This window comes from Pipistrellus kuhlii, unplaced genomic scaffold, assembly GCF_014108245.1.
Source record: "Pipistrellus kuhlii isolate mPipKuh1 unplaced genomic scaffold, mPipKuh1.p scaffold_m20_p_2, whole genome shotgun sequence".
NCBI lineage: Eukaryota > Metazoa > Chordata > Mammalia > Chiroptera > Vespertilionidae > Pipistrellus > Pipistrellus kuhlii.
The window spans coordinates 128,812,266-128,839,308 of record NW_023425515.1 but is presented as its reverse complement, the minus strand read 5'-3'; the positions used below and the strand labels follow the sequence as shown (position 1 = coordinate 128,839,308).

At 37.4% G+C, this 27,043-nt stretch overlaps 1 protein-coding gene across 1 annotated transcript in view; it reads left to right on the top strand.

The window, feature by feature from the left end:
- CCDC18 (coiled-coil domain containing 18) overlaps positions 1-27,043 on the top strand; it is a 125,974-nt gene that overhangs the window by 73,407 nt on the left and 25,524 nt on the right. Inside the window, exons 19-24 of the mRNA XM_036448023.2 lie at positions 6,036-6,199; positions 6,423-6,636; positions 11,888-11,987; positions 22,585-22,701; positions 24,164-24,307; positions 25,801-26,004. Of these exons, the coding sequence (XP_036303916.1) occupies positions 6,036-6,199; positions 6,423-6,636; positions 11,888-11,987; positions 22,585-22,701; positions 24,164-24,307; positions 25,801-26,004 (943 nt within the window). The remainder of the gene's footprint in view (positions 1-6,035; positions 6,200-6,422; positions 6,637-11,887; positions 11,988-22,584; positions 22,702-24,163; positions 24,308-25,800; positions 26,005-27,043) is intronic.

The following is a 27,043-nucleotide window of genomic DNA, read 5'->3' as shown; positions in this document are numbered from 1 at the left end:
GATTCTCTCCTGAGGATATTACTTCTTTCCCTGCAGCCATTTAAAGTAAAAAATTTCCCCCACAGTTCTCATACCTTAGGACCAAGATGTGCAGTAGTATACCACAGTCCATGAACTTCATGACACCACTTCATATCACCCCTCACTGCGGCTGACACCTACAGGCCACCTGACTTACTGTTGCTCTCTAAAATTCCTCACAAAGATTAATCGCTGCTGTCATTATTCTTGGAGTTTTCAGTATAGTATATCTATCTAGCTGATCCTCTGACACCTTAGCCTCATTTTTTTTAAAAAGTTCTTCTCTAATGATCCTGCTCTCTATCATACCTCAGCCACTCACTCACATGATTCATCCTCTATCTTGTCATTAGTATTTCAACATAATCTGAATATTATGTATCCTGTATTATCCTCATTTTCTCTCTTTTTTTAAATCCTCACCTGAGGATATATTTCCATTGATTTTTAGAGAGAGTAGAAAAGAGAGGGAAAAACAGAAATATTAATGCCAGAGAAACATATCAGTTGGTTGCCTCCTGCACGAGCCCATGGCCAAGGAGGAGCCTGCAACTGAGGTTCGTGTCCTTGTTTGGAATTGAACCTGGGACCCTCTGGTCCACAGGCCAACCCTCTATCCACTGAGCCAAACCGGCTAGGATTCCTCATTCTCTTTTAATACCCCAAATTCAACAATTCTCTGGTCTTATCAGGAACCTTAATCCATCAGTTCCATCATTGGCTCATTCCATAATGTTCTCTCTTCTCTCTTTACCCAGCTTAAATTCTTGTTAGTCATTAAGATCACTGATTTGCATATAACCACAATTCCCTTACCTCTCTCTTACTTTGTGCTACACAGCCTAAACCAATTCAGACTAATTCATGTTTGCATCTTTACAAAGGCTTGAGAAAATCTAACCACATTGACCAGTCTTACTTTGAAATTTTAACTTTAAACCTTAAGTGTTCCCTTAATGCTATCTGGCAATACTCTTCTATACTTTGCCTTTTCTTTCAAAGTCCTTACAACCCCTTCCCAATGTTGCTTTCTGTTTCACTGAGAAAAATTGAAGTAATTGTTTCTTTCTTTTCTCACCCCTACAATTTGACTTCTAGACAAAAACTCTTTATGGTTATAGCTATAGGCACTTTCTAGGAAAAGTAAGTCCTAAATACCATCAGGAAGCTTATAAACTAGATAATTAATCTTCATAAGAAAGAAACACCCTAGAAACAAGAAATCTCTTCATGAAGCAGGGTTTTTTCTGTTTCTCTGTTCTCTCACCAGTACTTCTTTTACTTCTAGAATTGCAACTCATAAAATTGTTTTTCTCTCCCAAAAGATATTAGAGTTAAAATATATATGTTATATATCTCCTTGGATCTGTTTTAGCAATAAGGTTTCTTCAGATAAAAAGAGAAGAAACGTATTTATTGAATACTAGAGGCCCTGTGCATGAAATTTGTGCATGGAAAGGAGGTGTCCTTCAGCCCAGCCTGCATCCTCTCCAATCTGGGACCCCTTGGAGGATGTCTGGCAGTCGGACATCTCTCTCACAATCCAGAACCACTGGCTCCTAACTGCTCATCTGCCTGCCTACCTGATTGCCACTAACTGTTTCTGCCTGTCAGCCTGATTGCCCCCTAACTTCTTCCCTGCTGGCCTGATCGTCCCCAACTGCCCTCCCCTGCTGGCCCGATTGCCCACAACTGCCCTCCCCTGCCTCTGCTGGGATCTGCCTCCTCTATGCGAGGCTGCAGACACACCGGGACTGACCTCCTCTGCACTGCGTAGCTGTAGAACCTTCAGGCTTCAACGCATGAGCAGCTGCCAGGCCCCACCTCCACTGTGCATGTGGCCATCTTTTGGTTACCACCTTTGTGGCAGCCATCGTGTGGGGGCCATCTTGTGACATCACGTGCAAGAGTGCTAGGACCACCTAGGCTTTTATTAGTATAGATATTCTGTGCTAGGCAGTGTGCCAGATAAACACATTAACTCAGTCTTCAAAACAGCCCTATTGGGTTTTATTATCCCAATATTTATTTATTTATTTATTTTTATTTTTAATTGATATTTAGAGAGAGAGGAAGGGATAGGGAGACAGAGAGAGAAACATCAATGTGAGAGTGAAAAATTGATCAGCTGCCCCCTGCCTGCCTCACTTGCAGGGATTGAGCCTGCAATTAGGCGGGTGCCCTGACCAGAAATCAAACCTGCAGCCTTTCAGTGCACAGCATGACATCCAACCAATTGAGCCACACCAGCCAGAGTAATAACTTGGGGTCGGGGGAAGACATCTGTAATATTTTAACAATAATGATTTTTTAAGGTCATTTTTAAATAACTTTTGGAAATTATGAATCTAAGTTAAAAAAAAAAAAGCTGAAACTCAAAGAAGTTAGGGTATGAGATGCATAATTTAGATGTGCTCTAAAACTAAGTTTTTTCTGTTACACCACACTGGAAGGTTCTTTTGGTATTATATGTAAATGTCCTAACTCTCCTGTCTTAGTGCTGAGGTTCATGAAGCACTTGTTAGATTTCTCAGACTGCCTCCATAGCCATTTAAAAATCTTTTTACATTTGAAGAAGCCAGAGGGTCTCAGCTGCTATATTCTAAAAGTTTAGTTTTATTTTTGCATAATCCTTCCTTTGGCCCTGTTTCAAATCTCAGACTTGATTGTCCATAATAATTGTATGCCTGTAATATGAAGTATTTCTGGAAAAACTCTAGGGATTAAAGTCTGATATAAATTTTGAAAGATATAGGGAAAATATTGGTATTAAATTATTTATATAACTAGAGGTCTGGTGCATGAAAGTTCATGCCCTAGAGCACATGTGTCAAACACAAGGCCCGCGGGCCAAATCCGTCCCGCCAGGCCTTGCAATGTGGCCCGCACCGCGCTGTCATCACTGCACTCCGCTGCGTTTCCATCACAATGACAGTTTATGACTGTTCAGTAAACCATTCGGCCCGCGATTTAGGCTGGATTTTAGATTTTGGCCCCTTCTCTGATTGAGTTCGACACCCCTACCCTAGAGGGTTGGTTCCTCAGCCTGGCCTGCCCCCTTTCACATTTTTGGAGCCCTCAGGGCAGGAGATGACCCAGTGATCAGGGGAAGGTGACACCCCCATCACACCTCTGCTGTTGCCACTGCCAGCAGTGTAAGCCTCGGCTGGCCCTGATTACCTGAGTCTTGGGCGGCCTTGGGCAGCTGGGCAGCCACCATCTGAGGCTCACCTGTGCCTTGGGCCGGCTCTGGACGGCTGGGCGGCTGAGGGCAGGCTTGGCCTGCTGTACTGCTGGGAATCAAACAAGCAACCCTGCTGGATGGCACTCTAATCACTTAGCTACACCAGGCAGGGCTGAAAGGACTGGGGGACTCCATCTTGTGGCTATGGGCGCCTTCACCTTTTGATAGTGTCATGGTCAATTTGCATATTCCCTCTTTATTAGGTAGGAGAGTTAAAAATCTTAAGCCTTTAAATACTTATTATATAATATAGTATGCCTCATTTACATAGCATCAGGAAATAATGCATAGTTGCTCATAAATAGAGAAATGAGTGACATTTATCTTTATCAAACACTAAAACTTTAAAACAAAACAAAATAAAATTTTATAGAAATTTTCCAAAATGCGTATTTTCTTGTCATTTTTTACCTTCTCCGGGTGACTAGGGTTAGCATTGTATTCATCAGTTATATCCTGGTAACCTGATGAAACCTTAAGGAGTATAGAGTTCTGTTAGTTTCTTATTAAATACCTGTAGAAAGCTGTGCTTTTTGAGTTCTTGGATTTTTAAAACATAATTTTTCCCTGCCCTGCCGGTATGACTTAGTGGTTGGCATCGTCCTGTGCACAGAAGAGTTGCCTATTCAATTCCTGGTCAGGGTGCATGCCTAGGTGTGGACTTGATTCCCAGTGGGGGAATGCAGTAGGCAGCTGATCAAGGTTGCGCTCTCAAACATCTGTGTTTCTCTGTCCCTCTCCCTTCCTCTCTCTCTCTCTCTCAAAAAAAAAAAAAAAGGAATAAAAATATTTTAAGCCTTGCCTGGTGTAGCTAAGTGATTAGAGTGTCATCCAGCAGGGTTGCTTGTTTGATTCCCAGCCAAGGGCACATACCTGGGCTGCAGGCTCAACCCCAGCCCCAGTTGGCACATGTGCAGGAGGCAATCAACCGATGTTTTTCTATCTTTTTATATGTGTGAGTATATATATCTCCTTCTCTCCACTCCCCTTAACCCTCCCACTTTTCCAATTTCTCTAAAATCAAAGGAAAAATATATTCAAGTGAGGAGAAATAAATAATAATAACTTTTCCCCAACTTCTTTGCTGAAAAAGTGTTACCTCTTAGTACTGTATACCAATCTCTTGATTTTTTTAAATTAAGTTTTATATCCAATGTAACATGAGAAAAGAATTAGTCAAGCTTTAGCTAGGATTTTAGACATATAAAAGCGTCATCAGCACTTGTCTAATCTAATAGTTCTTGACTTTGTTGGGACATGGACATATTTGAGGATATGGATCATTTTCTATACATAGACATAACATGTGCCTACATAATTGTGCAAATTGTTTCATGAGTTTTATAGTTTTCCTCAGCATCATTTATGGACATTGAAAAAAACCTCTTGAACAAATACAATTTCATCTAAATTGCATTTTGAAAACAAATGCTCCAACGTGCAAACTCAGTATATGAAATGTCAAAGACCAAAAGAACTACAACAAAAAGATGCTGATGCAAAGGAACATCAACTCTGCCCACCATTGTGAATGACATTATTTAATTAGTAAATGTCACTTTGGAATTAACAGCAAATTGACTTAAAACTTCCTCCCACTGTGTTCATTAGCTGATAGGTAGCCAAACTTCAAACCTCTGTAGTGAAATTAAGTCTAGGACTACCTGAAAGTTAGCAAACTTTCACAATTGATAACTATTTGTATTATCCTAGACCAGTGATTTTTAACCAGTGTGCCACAATAATTTTAAAAATTGTATATATTATTGATTTGTTTACAGAGAGGAAGGGAGAGAGATAGCTAGAAATATTGATGAGAATCATTGATCAGCTGCCTCTTGCACACCCCCTACTGGGGATGTGCCCGCAACCAAGATACATGCCTTTGACCGGAATCGAACCCGGGACCCTTCAGTCCACAGGCTGACGCTCTATCCACTGAGCCAAACAGGTTTCGCATGTTTTAAATATTGCATATTTTAAAAATTTAATAATTTTAAAACATGCAATATCTGACTATTTAGTCAGGAGCACTGACCTCTTTGTCCCTAGAGGGGACAATCGGATTGTCAAATAAAAATATAGCAACAGCCAACACAACAATAATTGCCCATGTGAGTCAATAAAAAGCAATAAAAAGTATACCTTTTTTTTTTTTTTTGTCAGATTGGCAAAAAATATATTGTTGCTGTGCCATAGATTTTAGTAATTAGTTTATGTGTGCCAGGAGATTTTTAAAAAAGGTTGAAAATTGCTGTCCTAGATAATTAATTCACTTAATCTTTCATTTTCAGTGATCTATAAGGCAAGGAAGTTGCACTAGCTTAAGAATTTTTAGTCCCTTTCAAAGTTAAAAAAAAATTACATTATTAAGAAATGTCTGTGTAAAAATGACTAACTTGTCTCTCCTATCAGTACTGTAGTCTTATGGTGAATATTTTGATGGTTGGCTTCTTTATTTTCTATGTTGCAAATAATAGAAATTACAGATGAACGAAGCACTCACCTCTCCATAGATATTCTCAATCCATATAAAGCTTTATAAAAATTAACTAGTAGTTAGATTGAAAAGAATGCTAGCCTTGCTAAATATTACCAGGTTGTATTTAGTTGGAGCACTTTAAACAATATCATAGGTGGTTTAAGATTCTGACTAGACATTTTGCTGATATTTGCCCTTATATAACTAGCAGTTCTTGTTTAGTCAGAGACAAGTCAGTTGGTTTTTAAGTTTCCAAATTATCATTTGTTTTATTTTTTTTTTAATTAGGCAAGTAAAACTTGAGATGGATCAGTACAAAGAAGAACTGTCTACAATGGAGAAAGAAATAATGCACCTAAAACGAGATGGAGAAAATAAAGCAATGCATCTCTCTCAGTTAGACATGATCTTAGAACAGACAAGAATAGAACTAGATAAGAAAACGAATGCTGGTAAGCAACAAGTTAGCTGACCTTAGCTGCCTGCATATTTATATTTAAAGAAGTGGACTGTAGTAAGAATTTGGGATGATAGGGTTGAAAGGGATAATGTATAGTCAATATCTTGCCTCTGGTAGATGAATAAAATTGAATATTCTTAATTATAGTTATTTACAAAGTTCTTAATAATAAGTGGTTTATATGTAGTTCTAAAAATATTCTCTTGTCTTAACAGTGAAGGAGTTAGAAAAGTTGCAGCACCACACTGAAACTGAACTAACAGAAGCCGTGCAGAAACGTGAAGTACTAGAGACTGAACTGCAAAATGCTCATGGAGAATTAAAAAGTACTTTAAGACAACTCCAGGAATTGAGAGATGTGCTACAGAAGGCTCAATTATCATTAGAGGAAAAGTACACCACTATAAAGGATCTCACAGCTGAACTTAGGTAAGTTAAATACTAAGAAATTATATCACAGTTACAAGTATTTCACTTTATTATTCTGAACCCATGGGTCATACAATAACCCAATTGTTGCTGAATTCTAGAGGTCTAAATTTCTCAACTGGTTCACTGTGGCTCTTCCTGGTTAGCCTGTCCCATTGTAATAAACTCAGTAGTTGCTATTTGCTAATAATTTATTTTTGATCTGTGGACTATTTTACATTGGCCCATTTTTGTCTTCCATAGTAGTAGAAAATTATTGGACCATCATATAGCAGTGGCTAATAGCAAAGTAATATTAACAATAACAATATTATTCTTTGTATTAAGCTCTTATTTTGTGCCAGTGCTATGTCAGGGATTTATAGGTGATCTTACTAATTTCTTTATAACATATATAACTTTTCACACTTGAGAAAACTGAAGCCTGAGAAAATTAAATAAAATCCCCAAAGTCAGATAGATAGTTCAGAGAAGGAAATTAAACACAAGTCTGTCCAACTCTAAAATAGATTCTTAGATTAGCAGCTAAATTAACCACATCTATGGTAAGTGGCCAGACCAGAGCCAGAGTGTGGGAAATAGTTTCTGAAAAGGAAAACAGAATCATATCCCAGAATGTGAAATATGGAATGAAAGAACATGATAGAGAGCAGCAAGAGGACCCGGAAACTTAAATGTAACTCGTTATTTATTGTAGGGCTCCTGTCTCTTTTCTACCCACAAACTACCTTTTAGTAAATTTCATGTAGTTTTAAATTGTATGTATCAGATTTTCAAATTCTTATCTCCAGAAATAACTTATTACTCAAACTCCAGACTCAAATATCTAATGACTTACTTGTTTTTTCCACTTAGATGTTTTTAAGAGGCTTCTTAAGCTTGGCCAAAACAGAACTCCTTTTTTCTCCTGCCCTTCCTCTCAATTCCTGTAATAGCTCAAACCAGAAATATATGATCATTTTATCTCTTTCTCTCCCTTTTTTTATTTAATCTATTAGCTAGTCATCTCAACTCTATTTCTATAATATATTCTGAAATCTATTGATTTCTTCGCTTTTTTAATCACTGCCTTAGCACAAGCCATCATCATCTCTCACCTGATCTGTTGCTATGACTTCCCAACTGGTTTCCCAGTTTAAATTCTTGACCTTCCCACAATTCCTTCTCCACAGAATGGATTTAAGTTATCCATCAGAATATATTACTCCCCTACTTAAACCTTCTAATGGCTTCCCAAAAGATTCAGAATAAAACCCAGGATACTTGGGAAATGTAAATCAAAACCACAATGAGATACCACTTCACACTGTAATGTGTGAATGGCCATAATAAAAACAAACCAAAACCAAAACAGAAAATAGCAAATATTAGCAAGCAGGTGGAGAAGTTGGAACTCTCATACATTGCTATGGGAAACTAAAATGGTATAGCTGCTGCACAAAACAGTTTGGCATATTCTCAATAAGTTAAACATAAAATTATTATATAACTCAGTAATTTCACTTCTAGGTATGTCCCTAAAATAATTGAAAACAGGTGTGCAAACAAAAATTGTGCACAGATGTTCATAGCATCTCTTCACTATAGCCACTAAGTGGAAACAACCCAAATGTCAATCAGTAGTTGAATGGATAAACAAAATGTGGTGTATCCATACAAGGAATATATATATATTCCTCACCTGAGGATTGATTTTTAGAGAGAGTAGAAGAAAGAGAGAAAGACAGGAATATTGGTATGAGAGAAATACATCAATTGGTTGCCTCTTGCACAGGCCATAGGGCCAAGGCCAGGGAGGAGCCTGCAACCAAGGTATGTGCCCTTGACTGGAATCGAGCCCAAGATACTTTGGTCCACAGGCTTATGCTCTATCCACTGAGCAAAACAAGCTAGGCAGGAATATTATTCAACCATGAAAAGAAAGTACTGATACATGCTATAGCATGATGAACCTTGAATACATTATGCTAAATGAAAGAAACCAGATACATAGTGCATAATTCCATTTATATGAAATATCCAGAATTAACAAAACTATAGAGATAGAAGGTATGTCAGTGGTTGCCAAGAATTAGGGGGAAGGGGAATAGAAAATAACTGCAAAAACAAAACAAACAAAAAAACAACTGCAAATGGGTATGGAATTTTCATTTGAAGTGATGAAAAAATATTGGAAATAGTGCCCATAGTAACACAACATTGTAAAGGTACTTAAGGTAACTGAATTATATACTTTGAAGTGGTTAAAATGGTAAATCTTATATGTATTTTACTACAATTTTTAAAAAATCCAAAATCCTTTTTCTGGAATATAAAACCCTACATGACAAGATTCTGGTCTACTTCTTTGGTCTCATTTCATACTCTTCTTATTCCTGGCCTTTTTATTTTACTTAAAACTTATCAAGTTTTTTCCCCATCTTCCAACTTTGCTATAGCTGTTTCTTTGGCCTGAAATAATGGTTCTGTGGCCAGCTTCTTGCCCTTTACATTACCTCAGAGCAAGCATGTCAATCTCAGAGGCTAACATGGGCCAAATAAACAAGGTTTAAGTTTATGTGGGCCACAAAAAAACAAAAGCTTCAATTTTCATGGAAACATGGGTTTATTTTGATAGAGACATGCTGAATACAAAGGTCTGATACAAATGAGTAATCGTTAACATAAGATCATAGAACATTTTAATAAAAATTAATACTTTTTCTTAAACATTTACTTACCAGACATTGAATAACCACACAAATTAACAAGCATAATGCAAATAACCTATTTTATTGTTATCTGAAAGTCAGTATAAGACTAATGACATGGCAATTGGCTGCTAAAATATTTGCTGCCAGTATTAGTGGAGAGAAATGGTGCACCTGCAAGTAAGATGTGTAAGGGAAATGATTATAGTAACTAGTCATTAGTGAAAGTTGTAGTTTGTTATTAATAACTATGTATACCAGGATATTGTAAAAATTAAGTTACCAAATTTTTATTAAAATGTTTCTTACATACCGTTGTATTGGCTGGGCTATAAAAATATTCATTGTGGGCCACATGTGGCCCATGGGCTGCGAGTTTGACATGCTTATCTGAGAGAACCCTTCCTTGACCACCTGCTTTAAAATAGCCGCCCCGTCACTATTTCATCACTATTTAATGCTCTAACATGGCACTTTGTATTGTGACATTTTTTTCTTGTTGAGCTGTTTATTATTTATAGTTCATATTCTCTCCTGGACCTACTAAATATAAGCTCCATGTGATGAAAAGCATCTATCTTGTTGACTATTAAGTCTACAGTACATAGAACTCTGACATATAGGAAGCATCTGACAAATATTTTCTAAATAGTTAAATGAGTGAATGGATGAAAGAAGTAATAATGAAATCTAAAATTTATCTAATAGCCGAAACCGGTTTGGCTCAGTGGATAGAGCATCAGTTTGCTGACTGAAAGGTCCCAGGTTCGATTCCGGTCAGGGGCATGTGCATTGTGGGCACATCCCCAGAAGGGGGTGTGCAGGAGGCAGCTGGTTGATGTTTCTCTCTCACCGATGTTTCTAGCTTTCTATCCTTCTCCCTTCCACTCTGTAAGAAATCAATAAAATATATATTAAAAGAAAAAAGGTCACAGGTTCAATTCCTGGTCAAGGCACATGTGAGCTCAACCCCCAGTTGGGGGCGTGCAGTGTCTCTCTCTCTCTCACCTTCTTCCTTCGTCTCTCTAAAGTCAATAAAAACATATACATTAAAAAAATAATAATAAAATAAAATAAAATTTATCTAATAGCTGAATTTTGGAAGCTCAATTATTTGCATAGACAGCAGTTAAAAGTTATCTTTAGAATTTATTTTATATTACTTTTATTTCTTTTATTAAATTTTATTGGGGTGACATTGGTCAACATGAACATATAGGTTTCATGTTACTTTTTTAATTTTTTAAAAAATATATTTTATTGATTTTTTACAGAGAGAAAGGGAGAGAGATAGAGAGCTAGAAACGTTGATGAGAGAGAAACATCGACCAGCTGCCTCCTGCACACCCCCCACCGGGGATGCGCCCGCAATCAAGGTACATGCCCTTGACTAGAACTGAACCCGGGACCCTTCAGTCCGCAGGCCGATGCTCTACCACTGAGCCAAACCGGTTTCGGCTTTCATGTTACTTTTTGAATATTAGTTTAGCCTTGAATTTTACAACTTTTGACTCTTATGAGAATAATAAACAGCTCACTAAAGAAGTTCAGAATCTGTTTTTTAAAATGTGTACCTTAAAATTGTTTCATATTTAAAACTGGGAAATATTTGAAGATTTTTCAAAATCAATACAACATTTTCAGACTTTGTCATGTTATAACTTAAGAGTTCAAATTAAAATTCTTTGATCATAGTTGTCAGACTGGTAGAAGTATTAAATATTAAAATATCTAAGTTAGGGTTTTAGGATGATAATTTATAAAATATATATTTATAAAATATATATTGTATAAAATACATTTATATTTATAAAAATTATTTCCATAGTTGATTTCATTACATCACTATATGTAAAGCATCATTTTGAGTAAAGCTCCCATGAGAAACACAGTGGTCATTTCTTGAGCTATGGATATCAAGAATATCAACCATGAGCCAAAACCGGTTTGGCTCAGTGGATAGAGCGTCAGCCTGCAGACTCAAAGGTTCCGGGTTCGATTCTGGTCAAGGGCATGTACCTTGGTTGCGGGCACATCCCCAGTGGGGGTTGTGCAAGAGGCAGCTAGTCGATGTTTCTCTCATCAACGTTTCTGGCTCTCTATCCCTATCTCTTCCTCTCTGTGTAAAATCAATAAAATAAAATAAAAAGAATACCAACCATGAGATATATGCCTCATTCAATTGTAATAAACTCACAGCTGTTACATAGAAAAGACTTACAAACACTCCCTTAATCTATAAATGAAAAAATACGGATATAGTTTTTAAATTCTTCTACTGATTCAATCTTATTTTCTGGGAGTGCTTTAACATTTAGCTTAAACTGTCTATAATAGTAGAGTTTAAATTAACTTTTGTCTTTTTAACACTATATTAAACTAATTATGTTGATATCAATCATTTTTCTTACACATTATTTTAGTTTGAGCTCTTTCAATCTAAAAAAAAGCATATATACAATTACTTTTAACTACAGGAAAAGTGACCTAGTTGACTTAATTTTTAAACACTATAATATTTCCATTGTTTGCTTTGATCTTTTTCCTTTGTTAAATTTTAGAGACTGCAAGATGGAGATTGAAGACAAAAGGCAGGAACTCCTGGAAATGGATCAGGCACTTAAGGAGAGAAATTGGGAGCTAAAGCAAAGAGCAGCTCAAGTTGGTTTTCTTAATTATATTTTAATGAAATTTTCTGTTAAAATACAATCACACAATGTTTCAGAGGTCACACTTTTTTTTTTTTTAGATTTAATTATCCACTTTTATTAGAAATGACTGGTCATTTTCTTTCTTTTCCATTTTTAAATATTTTTTTATTAAATTATTATCTGTGTACATATTTTAACATTGCTCCCCCCCTCCCATACATACCCTCCCCCCCAGAGTTTTGTGTCCATTGGTTGTACTTCTATGCATGTATACAAGTCCTTCGGTTGATCTCTTATCTCCCTCAGATCTCCTTACCCTCCCGGCTATAATTTGACAGTCTGCTTGTTGCTTTACTGTCTTTATATCTGTCTTTTGGTTCATCAGTTTATAATGTTGTTTAATATCCATAAATGAGTGAGGTCATGTGGTGTTTCTCTTCATTGACTGGCCTATTTCACTCAGCATGATGTTCTCTAGTTCTATCCAGGTTGCTGCAAATGATGAGAATTCCTTCTTATTTATGGCAGCATAGTATTCCATTGTGTAGATGTGTCATAGTTTTTTGATCCAATCATCTGCTGACGGGCACCTAGGCTATTTCCAGATTCTAGCCAGAGGTCACACTTTTTGATAAATGGACATTTTTATAACATACTTGTTTTTTGTGTACAAAAATATTTCTGAAAAATTAGAAATATATAATTTTTATTTATCTTGCTATTTTTATAGCAAAAGGATTTTTGAGGATGAAGATTAGCTTAGTATCTGAACATTGTGATCTCTTATATTACTGTATATTGGAAAAATGGGATTAAAGGAGTTATTTGCTATTGTTTGTTGGAGGAGCAAAAATATTCAGAAGTTATTACTTACCAGCATCTTTTTTGAAGACTTTATTTTTTAGGATAGTTTTAGGTTCACAGCAAGATTGAGCAAAAACATACACAGACTTCTCATATATACCCACATGTGCACAATCTTCCCCGTTATCAAACTTACCCACCAGAGACAGTACATTTGTTACAGTGTGAACCTACATTGATGCATCAGTTTACATTCTAGTTTACTCTTGGAGTTGCACATTCTCTTGGAGGAATTATAGTATTTTCACTACACTAAAAATCCTCTATTATTCACCTGTTCATCCCTCCCTTTTCTTCTCCCAATCCTGACAACCACTGATCTTTTTATTGTCTCAGTAGTTTTGCTTTTTCCAGAATATCATATACATAAATTGAAACAGAGTATGTAGTCTTTTCAAATTGGTTTCCTTCAGCTAGTAATAAACATTTAAGATTCCTCCATGTCTTTTCATACCTAGATGGTTTATTTCTTTTTAACACTGATTCCATATTCTGGGTATACTGCAGCTTATTTATGCATTCACCTAATGAAGGCCATCTTGGCTGTTTCCAATTCTGGCAATCTATACTCATAATAGAGGAATATGCAAATTGTCTGGGACACTGTCACATTAACAGCCGAACAGCAGTCTGCGTGGGGCGACAAGACTGGCAGGGGGATTAGTGAGGGATGACCAAACAACTGAACAGTAGGCTGCACTTGGTGACCAGGTCGGTAGAGGGGTTAGTGAGGAACTACCAAACGACTGACCAGCAGGCTGCATAGGGCGACCGGGCCAATAGGGGGGAAGTTGGGGGCGACCAGGCCAGCAAGGGGGCAGTTGGGGGCAACCAGGCCGGCGGAGGGGGGCATTTAGGGGCGACCATTGCTGGCAGAAGGGGGAAGTAAGGGGCAACCAGGCAGGGGGGGCAGTTAGGGATGACCGGGGTGGCAGTAAGGGGCGACCAGGCTGGCAGGAGGGGGAAGTAAGGGGCAACCAGGTGGGGGGGGGGGCAGTTAGGGATGACCAAGGCGACAGAAGGGAATAGTTAGGGGTGACCAGGCCAGGGTGGGGGAAGCAGTAGGCATAATCAGGCCGATAGGGAGAGCAGTTGGGGGTGACCAGGCCAGCGGGGGGGGGGGGCAGTTAGGGGTAACCAGGCCAGCGGGGGGGTGGGGGCAGTTAGGGACAATCATGCCAGCAGGCAGAGGCAGTGATCAGGCTGGCAGGGGGGGGTAATTAAGACAATCAGGCAGGCAGGCAGATGAGCAGTTGGGAGCCAGCTGTCCTTGGATTAGGCCTAAACCGGCAGTCGGACATCCCCCAAAGGTCCCGGATTGGAAAGGGTGCAGGCTGGGCTGAGGGGACCCCCCAAGCACGAATTTTGTGCACCAGGCCTCTAGTTATAAATAAAGTTGCTATAAACATTGGTGTGTAGCTTTTTGTGTTGACATGTTTTCAGTTCCTTTGGGTAAATACCAAGGAGCATGATTGCTGGATCATATTGTAAGAGTATGTTTAATTTTAATAAGACACTTCCAAACTGCCTTCCAAAGTGGCTGTACTATTTTGCCTGCCCATCAGTAACAAATGTGAGTTCCTGTTGCTACCCATGCTGATTAGCAGTAGTGTTAGTGTTTCAGACTTTTACCGTCCTTATAGGTGTATACTGTTGTTTCTTTGTTGTTTTAATTTGTATTTCCCTAATGACATGATATAGAGCATCATTTCCTATGCTTACTTGCCACCAGTTTATCTTCTTTGGTAAGGTGTCTTATTTTTTAATTGAATTGTTTGTCTATATATATTTTTAATATATTTCATTGATTTTTTTACAGAGAGGAAGAGAGAGAGATAGCTAGAAACTTCGATGAGAGAGAAACATCGACCAGCTGCCTCTTGCACACCCCCTACTGGGGATGTGCCTGCAACCAATGTACATGCCCTTGACCGGAATCAAACCTGGGACTTTTCAGTCCGCAGACTGATGCTCTGCCGCTGAGCCAAACTGGTTTCAGCTGTTTGTCTATATTTTTAAGATTATTTAGATAGAGAGGAAGGGAAAGGAAGAGAGAGAGAATCATCGTTGTGAGAGCCAAACATCCATTGGCTGCCTCCTGCACACCCCCTTCCTGGGGATTGAACCCACAACCTAGGCATGTGTCCTGATTGGAAATCAAACTGGAAACCTTTCAGTGCACTGGACAAAGCCCAACCAACTGAGCCATATTGACTAGGGCAGGTTGTTTGTTGCTTTATTGTTGAGTGTTAAAAGTTCTTTGTACTAGTATATCTTGGATATCAGTCTTTATCAAATTTGTCTTTTGCAAATATTTTCTCTCAGTGTGTAGCTTTTCTCATTCTTTTGACGTTAACTTTCACAGAGTAGTTTTTCATTTTAATAAAGCCTAGCTCATCAATAATTTCTTTCATTGATTGTGCTTTGGTATTTTATCTAAAAGTTATAGCTGTACCCAAAGTCATCTAGGTTTTCTTCTGTATTACCTTTTTCATTTTTTTTTTAAGTCTTTATTGTTCAGATTATTACAGGTATTCCTCTTTTTTTCCCTCATAGCTCCCCTCCACCCAGTTCCCACCCCTCACTAGCCCTACCCACCTCCACTGTCCTCATTCACAGGTGTAAGATCTTTGCCCAATCTCTTCCTGCGCCCCCTACACACTCTTCCCCTCTGAGAATTGTCAGTCCACTCCCTTTCCATGCCCATGATCCTATTACATTCATCATTTTTTTCTGTTCATCAGATTTCTTATTCACTTGTTGATAGATATGTATTTGTTGTCACTTCATTGTTTATCAATTTTTATCTTTTTCTTCTTCTTCCTCTTCTCTTTAAAAAAATCTTTATTGTTCAGATTATTATTATTGTTCTTCTTTTGTCCCTCCATAGCTCCCCTCCACCCGGTTCCCACCCTACCCCACCCTACCCCATGCCCTTACCCATCTCATTGTCCTCATCCATAGGTGTATGATTTTTGTCCAGTCTCTTCCCACACCCCCCACATCCATTTTCCCTGATGATTGTCAGTCCACTTCCTTTCTATGCCCCTGATTCTATTATATTCACCCGTTTATTCTGTTAATCAGATTTTTTTATTCACTTGATGATAGATATGTATTTGTTGTTCATAATTTTTATCTTTACGTTTTTCTTCTTCGTCGTCTTAAGGAATACCTTTCAGCATTTCATATAATACTGATTTGGTGGTGATGAACTCCTTTAGATTTTTCTTTATCTGTGAAGCTCTTTATCTGGCCTTCAATTCTGAATAATAGCTTTGCTGGGTAGTGTAATCTTGGTTATAGGTTCTTGCTATTCATCACTCTGAATATTTCTTGCCACTCTTGTCTGGCCTGCATAGTTTCTGTTGAGAAATCAGCTGACAGTTGTATGGTTACTCCCTTCCACGTAACTAACTGTTTTTCTCTTGCTGCTTGTAAGATTCTGTCTTTTGCCCTTGGCATTTTAATTATGATGTGTCTTGGTGTGGTTGTGGTCCTCTTTGGATTCCTCTTGTTTGGGGTTCTCTGTGCTTTCTGGACTTGTAAATCTATTTCTTTCACCAGGTAGGGGAATTTTCTGTCATTATTTCTTTAAATAGGTTTTCAATATCTTGCTCTCTCTCTTCTTCCGGCACCCCCATAATTCTGATGTTGATACGCTTGAAATTGTCCCAGTGACTCCTTACATTATGTTCATATTTTTTTATTTTTTTATCTTTTTGCTCTGCTGGTTGGGTGAATTTTTTGCTTCCTTATATTTCAAATCTTTGACTTGATTCTTGGAATCCTCTAGTCTACTGTTGAATTTCTATATATTATTCTTTATTTCAGTCAGCATATGCTTAATTTCTGACTGGTCCTTTTCCTTTTTTTTTTTTTTTTTTTTTTTTGCATTCTCACTAAGATCCTTGAAGGTCTCACTAAATCCCATGGAGGTTTATAAAAGATTCTTGAGTCATCTTATAACTGTGTTTTGAACTCTATATCCAGTAGTTTGCTTTCTTCCATTTTTTTATTTTCTTTGTCTCCGCATTTTGGCTGCTTCCCTGTGTTTGTTTCTATGTATTGGGTAGCTGCTAAGTCTCTCTGAGTTGATAGAGTGGCCTTGTGTATTAATTGTAGGTGTTCTACAGGGCCCAGTGGCACAGGCTCCCCAGTCACCTTAGGTAGACAATCTAGGTGCACCCCTTGTGGGCTGTGTGTACAGTCTTGTTATAGTTGAGCCTTGATTGCTATTGGTATCAGTGGGAGGAACTGACTTCCAGGCCAATTGGTCCAGCTGTGACTACAATGGAAGAATTGCTGTGCAGGAGATACCCTTATGGGGCAGGTTTTGCTTCAGTGGGGCTTTGGTGCTCATTGAGTCTTCCCCTTGAATGTGTCACTTATGGATGTGAAGAGTTATAATCTGGTATGGTCTCACACTGACCACTGGGTATACTGGCTCTTGGATCTCCAAGGAGGTGCAAAGTCAGTCACTAGCTGGGGCCACCCAGCAGGAGCTACAGAGAGATCTGCAAATTTCTCCTCTTTGTGTGGTGTTTGGGAGTGCCCAGACAAGACCCAGCTGTGAAGCAAGGAAGGCTGCTGCTGCCAGTCTTGGGCCTTCCTTTGATATCTTTGGGGCTTCCAGACCCAGCTGCTGCCTGTTTGACAAGTTTTAGGCTGAGAAAGGATAGGACATTGCTATGCAGAGGCTGCTGCCCACAGCTTGGGTGGGCTTATATATTGGGTGAGGCGGGTCTCAGGGAATCACCAGGGCAGCGCAAACAACAATGCCTGCCAGTCAGCCCTGCACCAGAGAGGTCCCAGCGCAGGAACAATGACCAAAGCAAGCACCTCTGTCTGAAAGAAAGCTGCCCTTGCGTTCCTGCCTCAGTGTCACTCAGTCCAGTTCTCCCTGTATGTGTCTGGGTCCTCCAGAGTCTGATCTGGAACTGGAGTTCAGAGCAAGTGGGAGATTGTATCTCCTTCTGATTAAAAAAGCAGCGCACCAGCCCATTCTGCTCCTCCTCCCTGTCTCAGTGTGCTTTCTTCCTTACCTCTTTGGTTGTAGTACTTTCACTTAGCCAGCTTCCTCTCGGTTCTGGGTGATATTTCTGTCTTTTAGTTGTAATTTTTATGTGGTTCTAAGAGGCAGCAAGGATAGCTGTTTACCTTTGCCATCATCTTGGTTCTCTCCTATATATTGTATTTTAGGAGTTTTATAGTTTTTGCATTTTACATTTTGGTCTGTGGTCCATTTTGTGTTAATTTTTGTGAAGTATATAATGTCTGTGTCTAGATTTTTTTTTTAATCCTCCCCCAATAATATTTTCTTGGTGTGTGTGTGTGTGCTGAAATCTGGGATATTTTCTTTTTCATTGAATTTTAGAGATAATGAATGGAAGAGATAGAGACAGACACACAGAGAAAAATATCTTTGTGAGAAAGAAACATCAGTTGGTTGTCTCTCACAAGCTGGCCTGCAACCAAGGCATGTGATCTTGTTTTAACCACCGAGTAAACCAGCCAAGGCCTTTTTTTTTTTTTTTTTTTTTTTTAAGGAAGTCTGTGTGTGTGTGTGTGAGAGAGAGAGAGAGAGAGAGAGAGAGAGAGAGAGAGAGAAACATCAGTGTGAGAGAGAAACATTAATCGATTGCCTCCTGTGTGTGCCCTGATGGGGAATCAAACTTGAGAACTTTTGGTATGTACGAGTCCATGCGCCAACCAAGTCAATTGGCCAGACTAGATTTTTTTTTTTTTTTTTTTTTTTTAACATGTGGACATCCACTTAATCCAGCACCATTTGTTGAAAGGACTGTCTTTTTTCCATTGTATTTCCTTTGTTCCTTTGTTAAAGATCAATTGACTATATTTATGTGGACTTGTTTCTGGGCTCTCTATTCTGTTCTGTTGATCTATTCACACTGTCTTGAGTCATGTACCTTAAAGTTGGGTTGTAAGTCTTAAAATTGAGTCATGTAAGTCCTCCAACTTTATTATTCTCTTTTAATATTGTGTTGGCTATTCTTGGTCTTTTGCCTCCTTATATAATCTTTAGAATCGGTTTATTGATATTCACAAAATAACCTGCTAGGATTTTTATTGAGATTTCCTTGAATTTGTAGATCAAGTTGTGAAGAACTGACATCTTGACAATATTGAGTCCTCTTATGCATGAGCATTGACTCTCCATTTATTTAATTCATTGATTTTTTTATATTGGAGTTTTGTAGTTTTCTTTATATAGATTTTATAGATTTAGTTAGATTTATACCTAATCATTTATTTTTTGTGGGGATGCTAATGTAAATTATATTGTGTGAGTTTTCCTGTGTGAAATAACCACTTTATTTTATTTTTATTTTTTATTGCTTAAAGTATTATAAAGTTTAGTACATATGTCTCCTTTTTTTCTCTATTGACCTTCCCCCAGCCTCCCCTACCTCCAGTATCTTGCATCCATTGGCCATGCTTTTATGCATTCATACAAATCCTCTGGTTGACCTCTTACCTCCCTCCACCCTCAACCTTCCCCAGCCTTCCCTCTGTAGTTTGACAGTCTGTTCTGTGCTGCTCTATCTCTGTATCTATTTTTGTTAATCAGTTTGTATTGTGTTTTTAATTTCAAATTTCTCTTGTTCATTGATGATATATAGGACAAAAATTGGCTTTTGTTCCCTAACTCCTGCTATAATTGCTTATTAGTTCCAGAAAATTTTTATCATATCTTTTGGATTTTTCTACTTAGATGATTATATTCTCTACAAAAAGAATCAAAGTTTTGTGTCTTCCTTCCCAATATTCTAGTACAATGTTGAAAAGACTAGTCAGAGGGAATAATTTTGCCTTATATTTTATCTTAGTGAGAAAGCTTGAGTTTTTCTCACCATTAAGTACGATATTAGCTATTTGGTTTTTTGTAGAATTTTTTTAATCAAGTTGAGGAAGTTACCCTCTATCCCTAGTTTACCAAAAGTTTTTATGATTGGGTGTTGGATTTTGTCAAATACTTCTTCTTTAGTCTGTTGATATGATAGATTACATTATTTGATTTTCCTATGTTGAACTAGCTTTTGATAGAATAAATCACACTTATTGTGTTACATAATTTTTCTTATACTTTGATGGGTATGATTTGGTAATATTTTGTTGAGAATTTTTACAATTAGGTTCATGAAAGATGTTGGTCTGTAGTTTTCTTTCCTAATAATGTCTTTGTCTTATTTAGTACTAGAGGCCTAATGCATGAAAATTTATGCACGTCCCTCAGGCAGGAGGCGACCTGGTGGCCAGGGAAAGGCAATACCCCAGCACAACTCTGCTGCTGCCACTGCCAGCAGCACAAGCCTCAGCTGGCCCTGATTACCTGAGCCTCAGGCCTGCCATACGAGATTTGCCTGCGCCTTGGGCCGGCCCTGAGTGGCTGGGGGACTCCAGAGGCAGGTGCTCAGAGTGGCTGAGGGGACCGGGAGCCACCATTTTGTGGCTGTGGGTGCTGCCATTTTTGAGGGTGGGGCAGTCAGTTAGTATATTCCCTCCTTATTGGCTGTGGGTTCCACCATCTTTGTGACAGCGTGAGGGTCAATTAGCATATTCCTTCTCTATTAGATAGGATTAGGGTAATGCTGGCCTCACAGAATGAATTAGGAAGTTTTTCCTCTTCTATCTTTTGAATGAGATTGTAGAGGATTATTATAATTTTTTTCTTCCTTGCATGTATGAGAGAATTCACCAATAAACCCATCTGGGTTTGGTACTTTGTTTTGGAAAGTTATTACTAGTAATTATTGATTCAATGTCTTTAATAGCTATAGACTTATTTTGATTGTCTATTTTTGTGTGAGTTTTGGCAGATTGCATCTTTCAAGTAATTCATCATTTTCATCTAGTTTAATTAAATTATGAGCAGAAGGTTGTTCATAGTATTCCTTTATTCTTTTTTAAAAAATATATATTTTGCCGGGACCGGTTTGGCTCAATGGATAGAGCGTCGGCTTGGGGACTGAAGGGACCCGGGTTCGATTCCGGTCAAGGGCATGTACCTTGGTTGCGGGCATATCCCCAGTAGGGGGTGTGCAAGAGGCAGCTGATCGGTGACTCTCTCTCATCGATGTTTCTAACTTTCTATCTCTCTCCCTTCCTCTCTGTACAAAATCAATAAAATATATTTAAAAAAAAAAAAATATATATATATATATATATTTTATTGATTTTGTACAGAGAGGAAGGGAGAGAGGTAGAGAGTTAGAAACATCGATGAGAGAGAGTCACCGATCAGCTGCCTCTTGCACACCCCCTACTGGGGATATGCCCGCAACCAAGGTACATGCCCTTGACCGGAATCGAACCCGGGACCTTTCAGTCCCCGAGCCGAAGCTCTATCCATTGAGCCAAACCGGTTTCAGCTCCTTTATTCTTTTTATGTCCATGATATTTAGAATAATGTCCCCATTTTTATTTCTTTTTAAATATATTTTTATTTTTATTTATTTATTTATTTATTTATTTATTTATTTATTTATTTATTTTAAATATATTTTTATTGATTTTTCACAGAGAGGAAGAGAGAGGGACAGAGAGTTAGAAACATCGATGAGAGAGAATCATCGATCAGCTGCCTCTTGCACACCCCCCACTGGGGATGTGCCCGCAACCAAGGTACATGCCCTTGCTCGGAATCGAACCCGGGACCTTTTAGTCCGCAGGCCGACGCTCTATCCACTGAGCCAAACCGGTACCGGCTAAATATATTTTTATTGATTTCAGAGAGGAAGGGAGAGGGAGTGATAGAAACATCAAGGATGAAAGACAATCATTGATTAGCTGCCTCCTGCACCCCCCACATTAAGTATTAAGCCTGCAACTCAGGCATATGCCCTAACCAGGAATTGAAACTGTGGCCTCCTGGTTCATATATGCTCAACCATTGAGACATGCTAGTTGTGTCCCATTTTCATTTATGATATTAGCAATTTATGTGCTTCTTTTATTTCCTAGTTAACTTGGCTAGATGCTTATCAGTTTTATTGGTATCTTTTCAAAGAACCAGCTTTTGGTTTTGTTGAATTTTCTCTATTGATTTCCTAATTTTAATTGCCTTCATTTCTGCTCTAATTATTATTATTTCTTTTCTTCTATTAGGATTTAATTTGCTCTTATTTTTCTAGTTTCCAAAGGTGGAAGGTTAGACTATTGTTTTTAGATCTTCTTAAAAAAAAAAAAATGATTTCAGAGAGAGGATAGGAGAGGGAGAGAGAGAGAAATATCAGTGAGAGAGAATCATTGATTGGTTGCCTCCTCTACTGGGGTTTGAACCCAAAACCCAGGCATGTGCCCTGACAGAATCAAACCATGATGTCCTGGTTCACAGGTCAAAGCTCAAATGCTGAGGCACATTGGCTGGGCTCTTTTCTAATATAGTATATACATATAGAGCTATAAGTTTTCCTCTAAGCATTGTTTTGCTGCATTTCACAAATTTTGTTGTATTTAGCAGCTTTTATCTAACATGAAATGAAATCTGAATCATTTTGTCATTTATGATATAATTTTTCTTTAAGTTTCTATAATATACATGGGGCTCAAGATCCAGTATTAGTAAGCAATTATTCTTTTTATTCTTTTTAATAATTTATTTGAGATGAGTTTGTTTCAATTATTCCCACTATAAATGACTCTAAAAACACATTCTACGCACACAATTTTTCACATCAGAATAAAATTGAATGACAGTTTAATTTTATTTTCTTATTTAGGTTACACATTTGGATATGACTATACGTGAGCACAGAGGAGAAATGGAACAGAAAATTATTAAATTAGAGGGGACTCTGGAGAAATCAGAATTAGAACTTAAAGAATGTAACAAACAGGTAAATTATAAAAATTACATATTTTAAATTGTTTTAAAAATAACTACTTTCTGTAAGCATTATTCATATAGCATGGCTTTTTAATAGAATATATATTAAAATTCTAAGTAATTTTATTTTTTATTTGTTTATTTTTTTTAAAATGTATTTTATTGATTTTTTTACAGAGAGGAAGGGTTATTAATTTTTTACAGATAGAGAGTTAGAAACATCAATGAGAGGAAACATCGATCAGCGGCCTTCTGCACACTCCCCACTGGGTATGTGTCTGCAGCCAAGGTACATGCCCTTGACTGGAATCGAACCTGGGACACTTAAGTCCGCAGGCCGACCCTCTATCCACTGAACCAAACCGGTGAGGGCTATTTTTTATTTATTTTTTTAAATATTTGTCTTGATTTCAGAGAGGAAGGGAGAGAGATAGGAACATCTATGATGAGAGAGAATCATTGATCGGCTGCCTCCTGCATGCCCCCAACTGGGGATAGAGCCTGCAACCCAGGCATGTGCCCTTGACCAGAACCAAACCCAGGACCTTTCAGTCAGCAGGCTGACACTCTACCCATTGAGCCAAACTGGCTAAGGCTAAAAAATACTATAGAATTTTAATCACCTTGTACATGCTACTTTATGTATTTTTTTCTCCTCTTAATATTTCCCCCTTGCTTTTTGAGGTATAATTGACAAAAATTGCATATATTTAGGGTGTGCAATGTGATATTTGATATACATTGCAAAATAATTTACCACAATCAAGCTAATTACTTACAGATTTTTGGGTTTGTGTTTTTTTTTTGTTGACAACACTTAAGATCTGTTCCCTTAGTAAATTTCAAGTATGCAATACAGTATTACTATCTGTAGTCAAGATGCTATACATTAGATCACCAGAAATTATTCATCCTACATAACTGAAAACTTGTACCCTATGACTCACATTGCAACATTTCCCCCCCTGTGATTACTCTCAATGTTATTTTGAATATAGTTTTTCTTGGATCATTTTGTCAACATACTTATTATAATGTGTGCATGTCTGAATATGTATAAAATATCTCTGGAAGGATTTGGGAGGATTTTGTTAACTGGCTGTGGCTAAAGAAGGAACACAATGGGAAGGGGACTTTTACACTAACTATATATTTTTTCTTATGCACACATTGCCTATAAAATTATTTGTAACGCCATGTAATATTTGTTTTAATTTGTACCCTAATTTTCTTTTCTTATACAAATATGATTGAGACCTTAATCTCTTTTAGCATATTTTAGTTATACATATAAGCATCTTATTAGGCATAAGAATTTTGTTGTGTATGTCTAAGTTATGGTTGTCTTAAAAACACATTTATATTTTTCTGTTTTAAATATATGTGTTTAAAGCTTGATTTACTTGATTGTAGTTATGATTAAAGAATTACTTTTCTTTAGTTACATTATTATTGTTCTGTTTAAAATTCAGATAGAAAGTTTGAATGAAAAATTGCAAAATGCCAAAGAACAGCTCCGAGAAAAAGAATTTGTAACACTACAAAATGAACAGGAGATCAATCAACTGAAAAAAGAAACTGAACGAACACAACAAAAGATGAAAGAAATGGAAAGTGTAAGCAAGTTATTTTTTTCCTAAGGAACATATATTATCTGAAGAGCAAAATAAATCTTTATGTTTTAAACTGTTAGGTTTTAGTATACAGAAACTGTGTCATAAATATTTTTACGCTAATTATTTGGTCCCAATACCTATTAGTTTCTTTCATTGTCTTTTATTCTTATGTTCTAATGAGTTGCCAGATGAAGTATCATCAGTTTGCATATGTGTTAAGTCATGCACCATTTCACCCAATAGCTTTTTAAAAACTGAAGTTGCACCCGGCCAGTGTTCCTCAGCAGTTGAGTGTTGACCCATGAACCAGGAGGTCATGGTTCCATTCTCAGTCAAGGCACATATCAGGGTTGCAGGCTCAGTCCCCAATAGGGAGTGTGCAGGAGGCAGCTGAACAATGATTCTCTCTTATCTTTGATGTTTCTATTTCTCTCTTCCTCTCTGAAATCAATAAAAAATTAAATAAATGAATAAAAACTTGTGAATGTAACTTTCTCTTGTTTTCAAATACTATACTCAACTTTAAAACTTTGAATATCGCTCTTTACTGTGTTTGACTCATTGATTCTCATTATCTGTCTTCTCCAGTAGAATATGAACTCCATAAGAATGAATACTTTGTCTCCTTTGTTCACTCTCCTGTCAGCACTTAGAACAGGCACGTAACACATATTAGTTGAAATACATACATAAATCAAGCAGGGTTTCTGAGAACAAATTTGGGCCCCTGTGGGGGAAAAATTATTACTAGCCCAGTTATTTTGTGTTCCCTAACAAGGATGGGTAAAAAATGTTTGACATGAGATTTACATTGACATACAACAGAGTTGGGCCCTGGGCCCCCATTCCAGACATCAGCATCCTAGTGATTTGTACAGGTTTCTTTTCTTCTTATCAACCCGAAGGTCAATTGTCATTCCCTATCCTCTAACCAAGCTAATTTAGAGCTCACTTACTTTTCACTGGTTTTTATTTTCTCTCTAAGAAACAAACTTTACTAGGGACTTAACTGAATAATGTAAAAGTATTTTAGAGAGAGTAGCAGTCTCAGTGACACACTTTACTTTTACAGGGAATAAGGTAATGGCTTTAATCCAGCTATGTGAATTAATGTTGGGTTATATTATTCATGCCAATATATTCTCCATCTCTGACATGAATAATCAAATATCAAGTTCTTTTTTCTCTATGTTATTATGTATTCTGTCATGTTGCATTTATAGTGATAAAGGATTATAGAGCTGGCATACAAAGTCATACAAAATATACCAGTCATTCCCAGATTTATTACAGTACTTTTGTCAGTTTCTTGTTATTAAAAATAAAAACTTTTTCTGAATATCAATTTCATAGTAAATGATATTCATTGTATGTTAAATTTTACAGACATTTGGTGGAAGGGGTGAAGTCACTTATTAAAAGAGAAATCAGAATAAAAAATAGGTTATTTGTATCATTTCATTTTGAACTTAAATATATCCTGTGTATTTCAGGATATGAAAGAGCAGGAACAGTACATTGCAACTCAGTATAAGGAAACCATAGATTTGGAGCAAGAATTGAGGCTAACCCGGGAGCAGTTGCAGAATTCTCGTACAGAATTGGTAGATGCTCGTCACCAACAAATCCAAGCTCAGAGAGAAATAGAAAAGCTCTCAACAGAACTGGAGGAAATAAAGCAACTCTCTAAAGAGAAGGTAATCCCTATTTTTAATAGTTTTACCTTATTGAAAATATTAATATTTTACCATTTACTTTTTTTAACTGTATATTACAGTTCTTGCAAAAGTTAGTATTGCACAACAATGTGAATTTACCTGATGCTACTGAAATGTACACTTAATTATAGTTCCTAAATATTTGAAGGGTGTTTCCCTCTGTATTTCCCCCCAGAGCAATTTCTAAGCCATATTTAGGGAGTTTCTCCTAAAAACTTTTACTTTCTTTTAAACAGCAACCAACTTGGTTGCCTTTCAGAAAAACAGGGAGGAGAAAAACATGTTGCAATGCATACATCTCAAGTAAAAGTAACTCTTTTTACTTATGGGGTGTCTCATTAATGAGATTTAATGCTGGAATAATAATATTTTTTACTTTGTAAATAGTAGAGGAAGAGATTTAAATTTTTTCCCTTTTTATTAGCTTAAATTTTACTTTTAAACAGCCCTCTCTTTGGCTAGTGCTTATTTGTTTTCATTTCTTCTTGGTTCTTCATTTCCTCTTCGTTCTTACTCATACTGTCAAATTTGTCTTCCATTCTTTTTAGCCATCTTATGATCATTATTCTGAATTCTTGCTCTGATAGGTTGCTTGCCTCTAACTCGTTTACTTCCTTTTCTGGTGATGCCTGCTTTTCTTACATATGCAGGCTGTTTCTTTGTCTCCCCATGATGTCTCTTTTCAGGGTGTCTGGTTATGTAGTTCTCTTTCCCTATCTCTGCGAAATCTAATCTTTTCACCATGGGGTGGAGCTATCCTTTGAGTCCAAGTGTTCACACTGCCTGAGACCAGTGTTCTGGAGCTCACAGTTGCTCCCAGTGGCTCCGCTGTGGGTGTTCAGGCCTCTGACAAGATCCACTCTTCCTTTAAAGATGGCGAGATTTCCCCGTCCACGCCCGTATGTAGCTCCGGGAGGGGACTCAGCCCCGCCCTGGGTGCTTCCCTGTCAGGGACACCCTGATCAGCAGACCCCCACTTTCTTTTTTTTTTCTTTTTTTTAATATATTTTATTGAGTT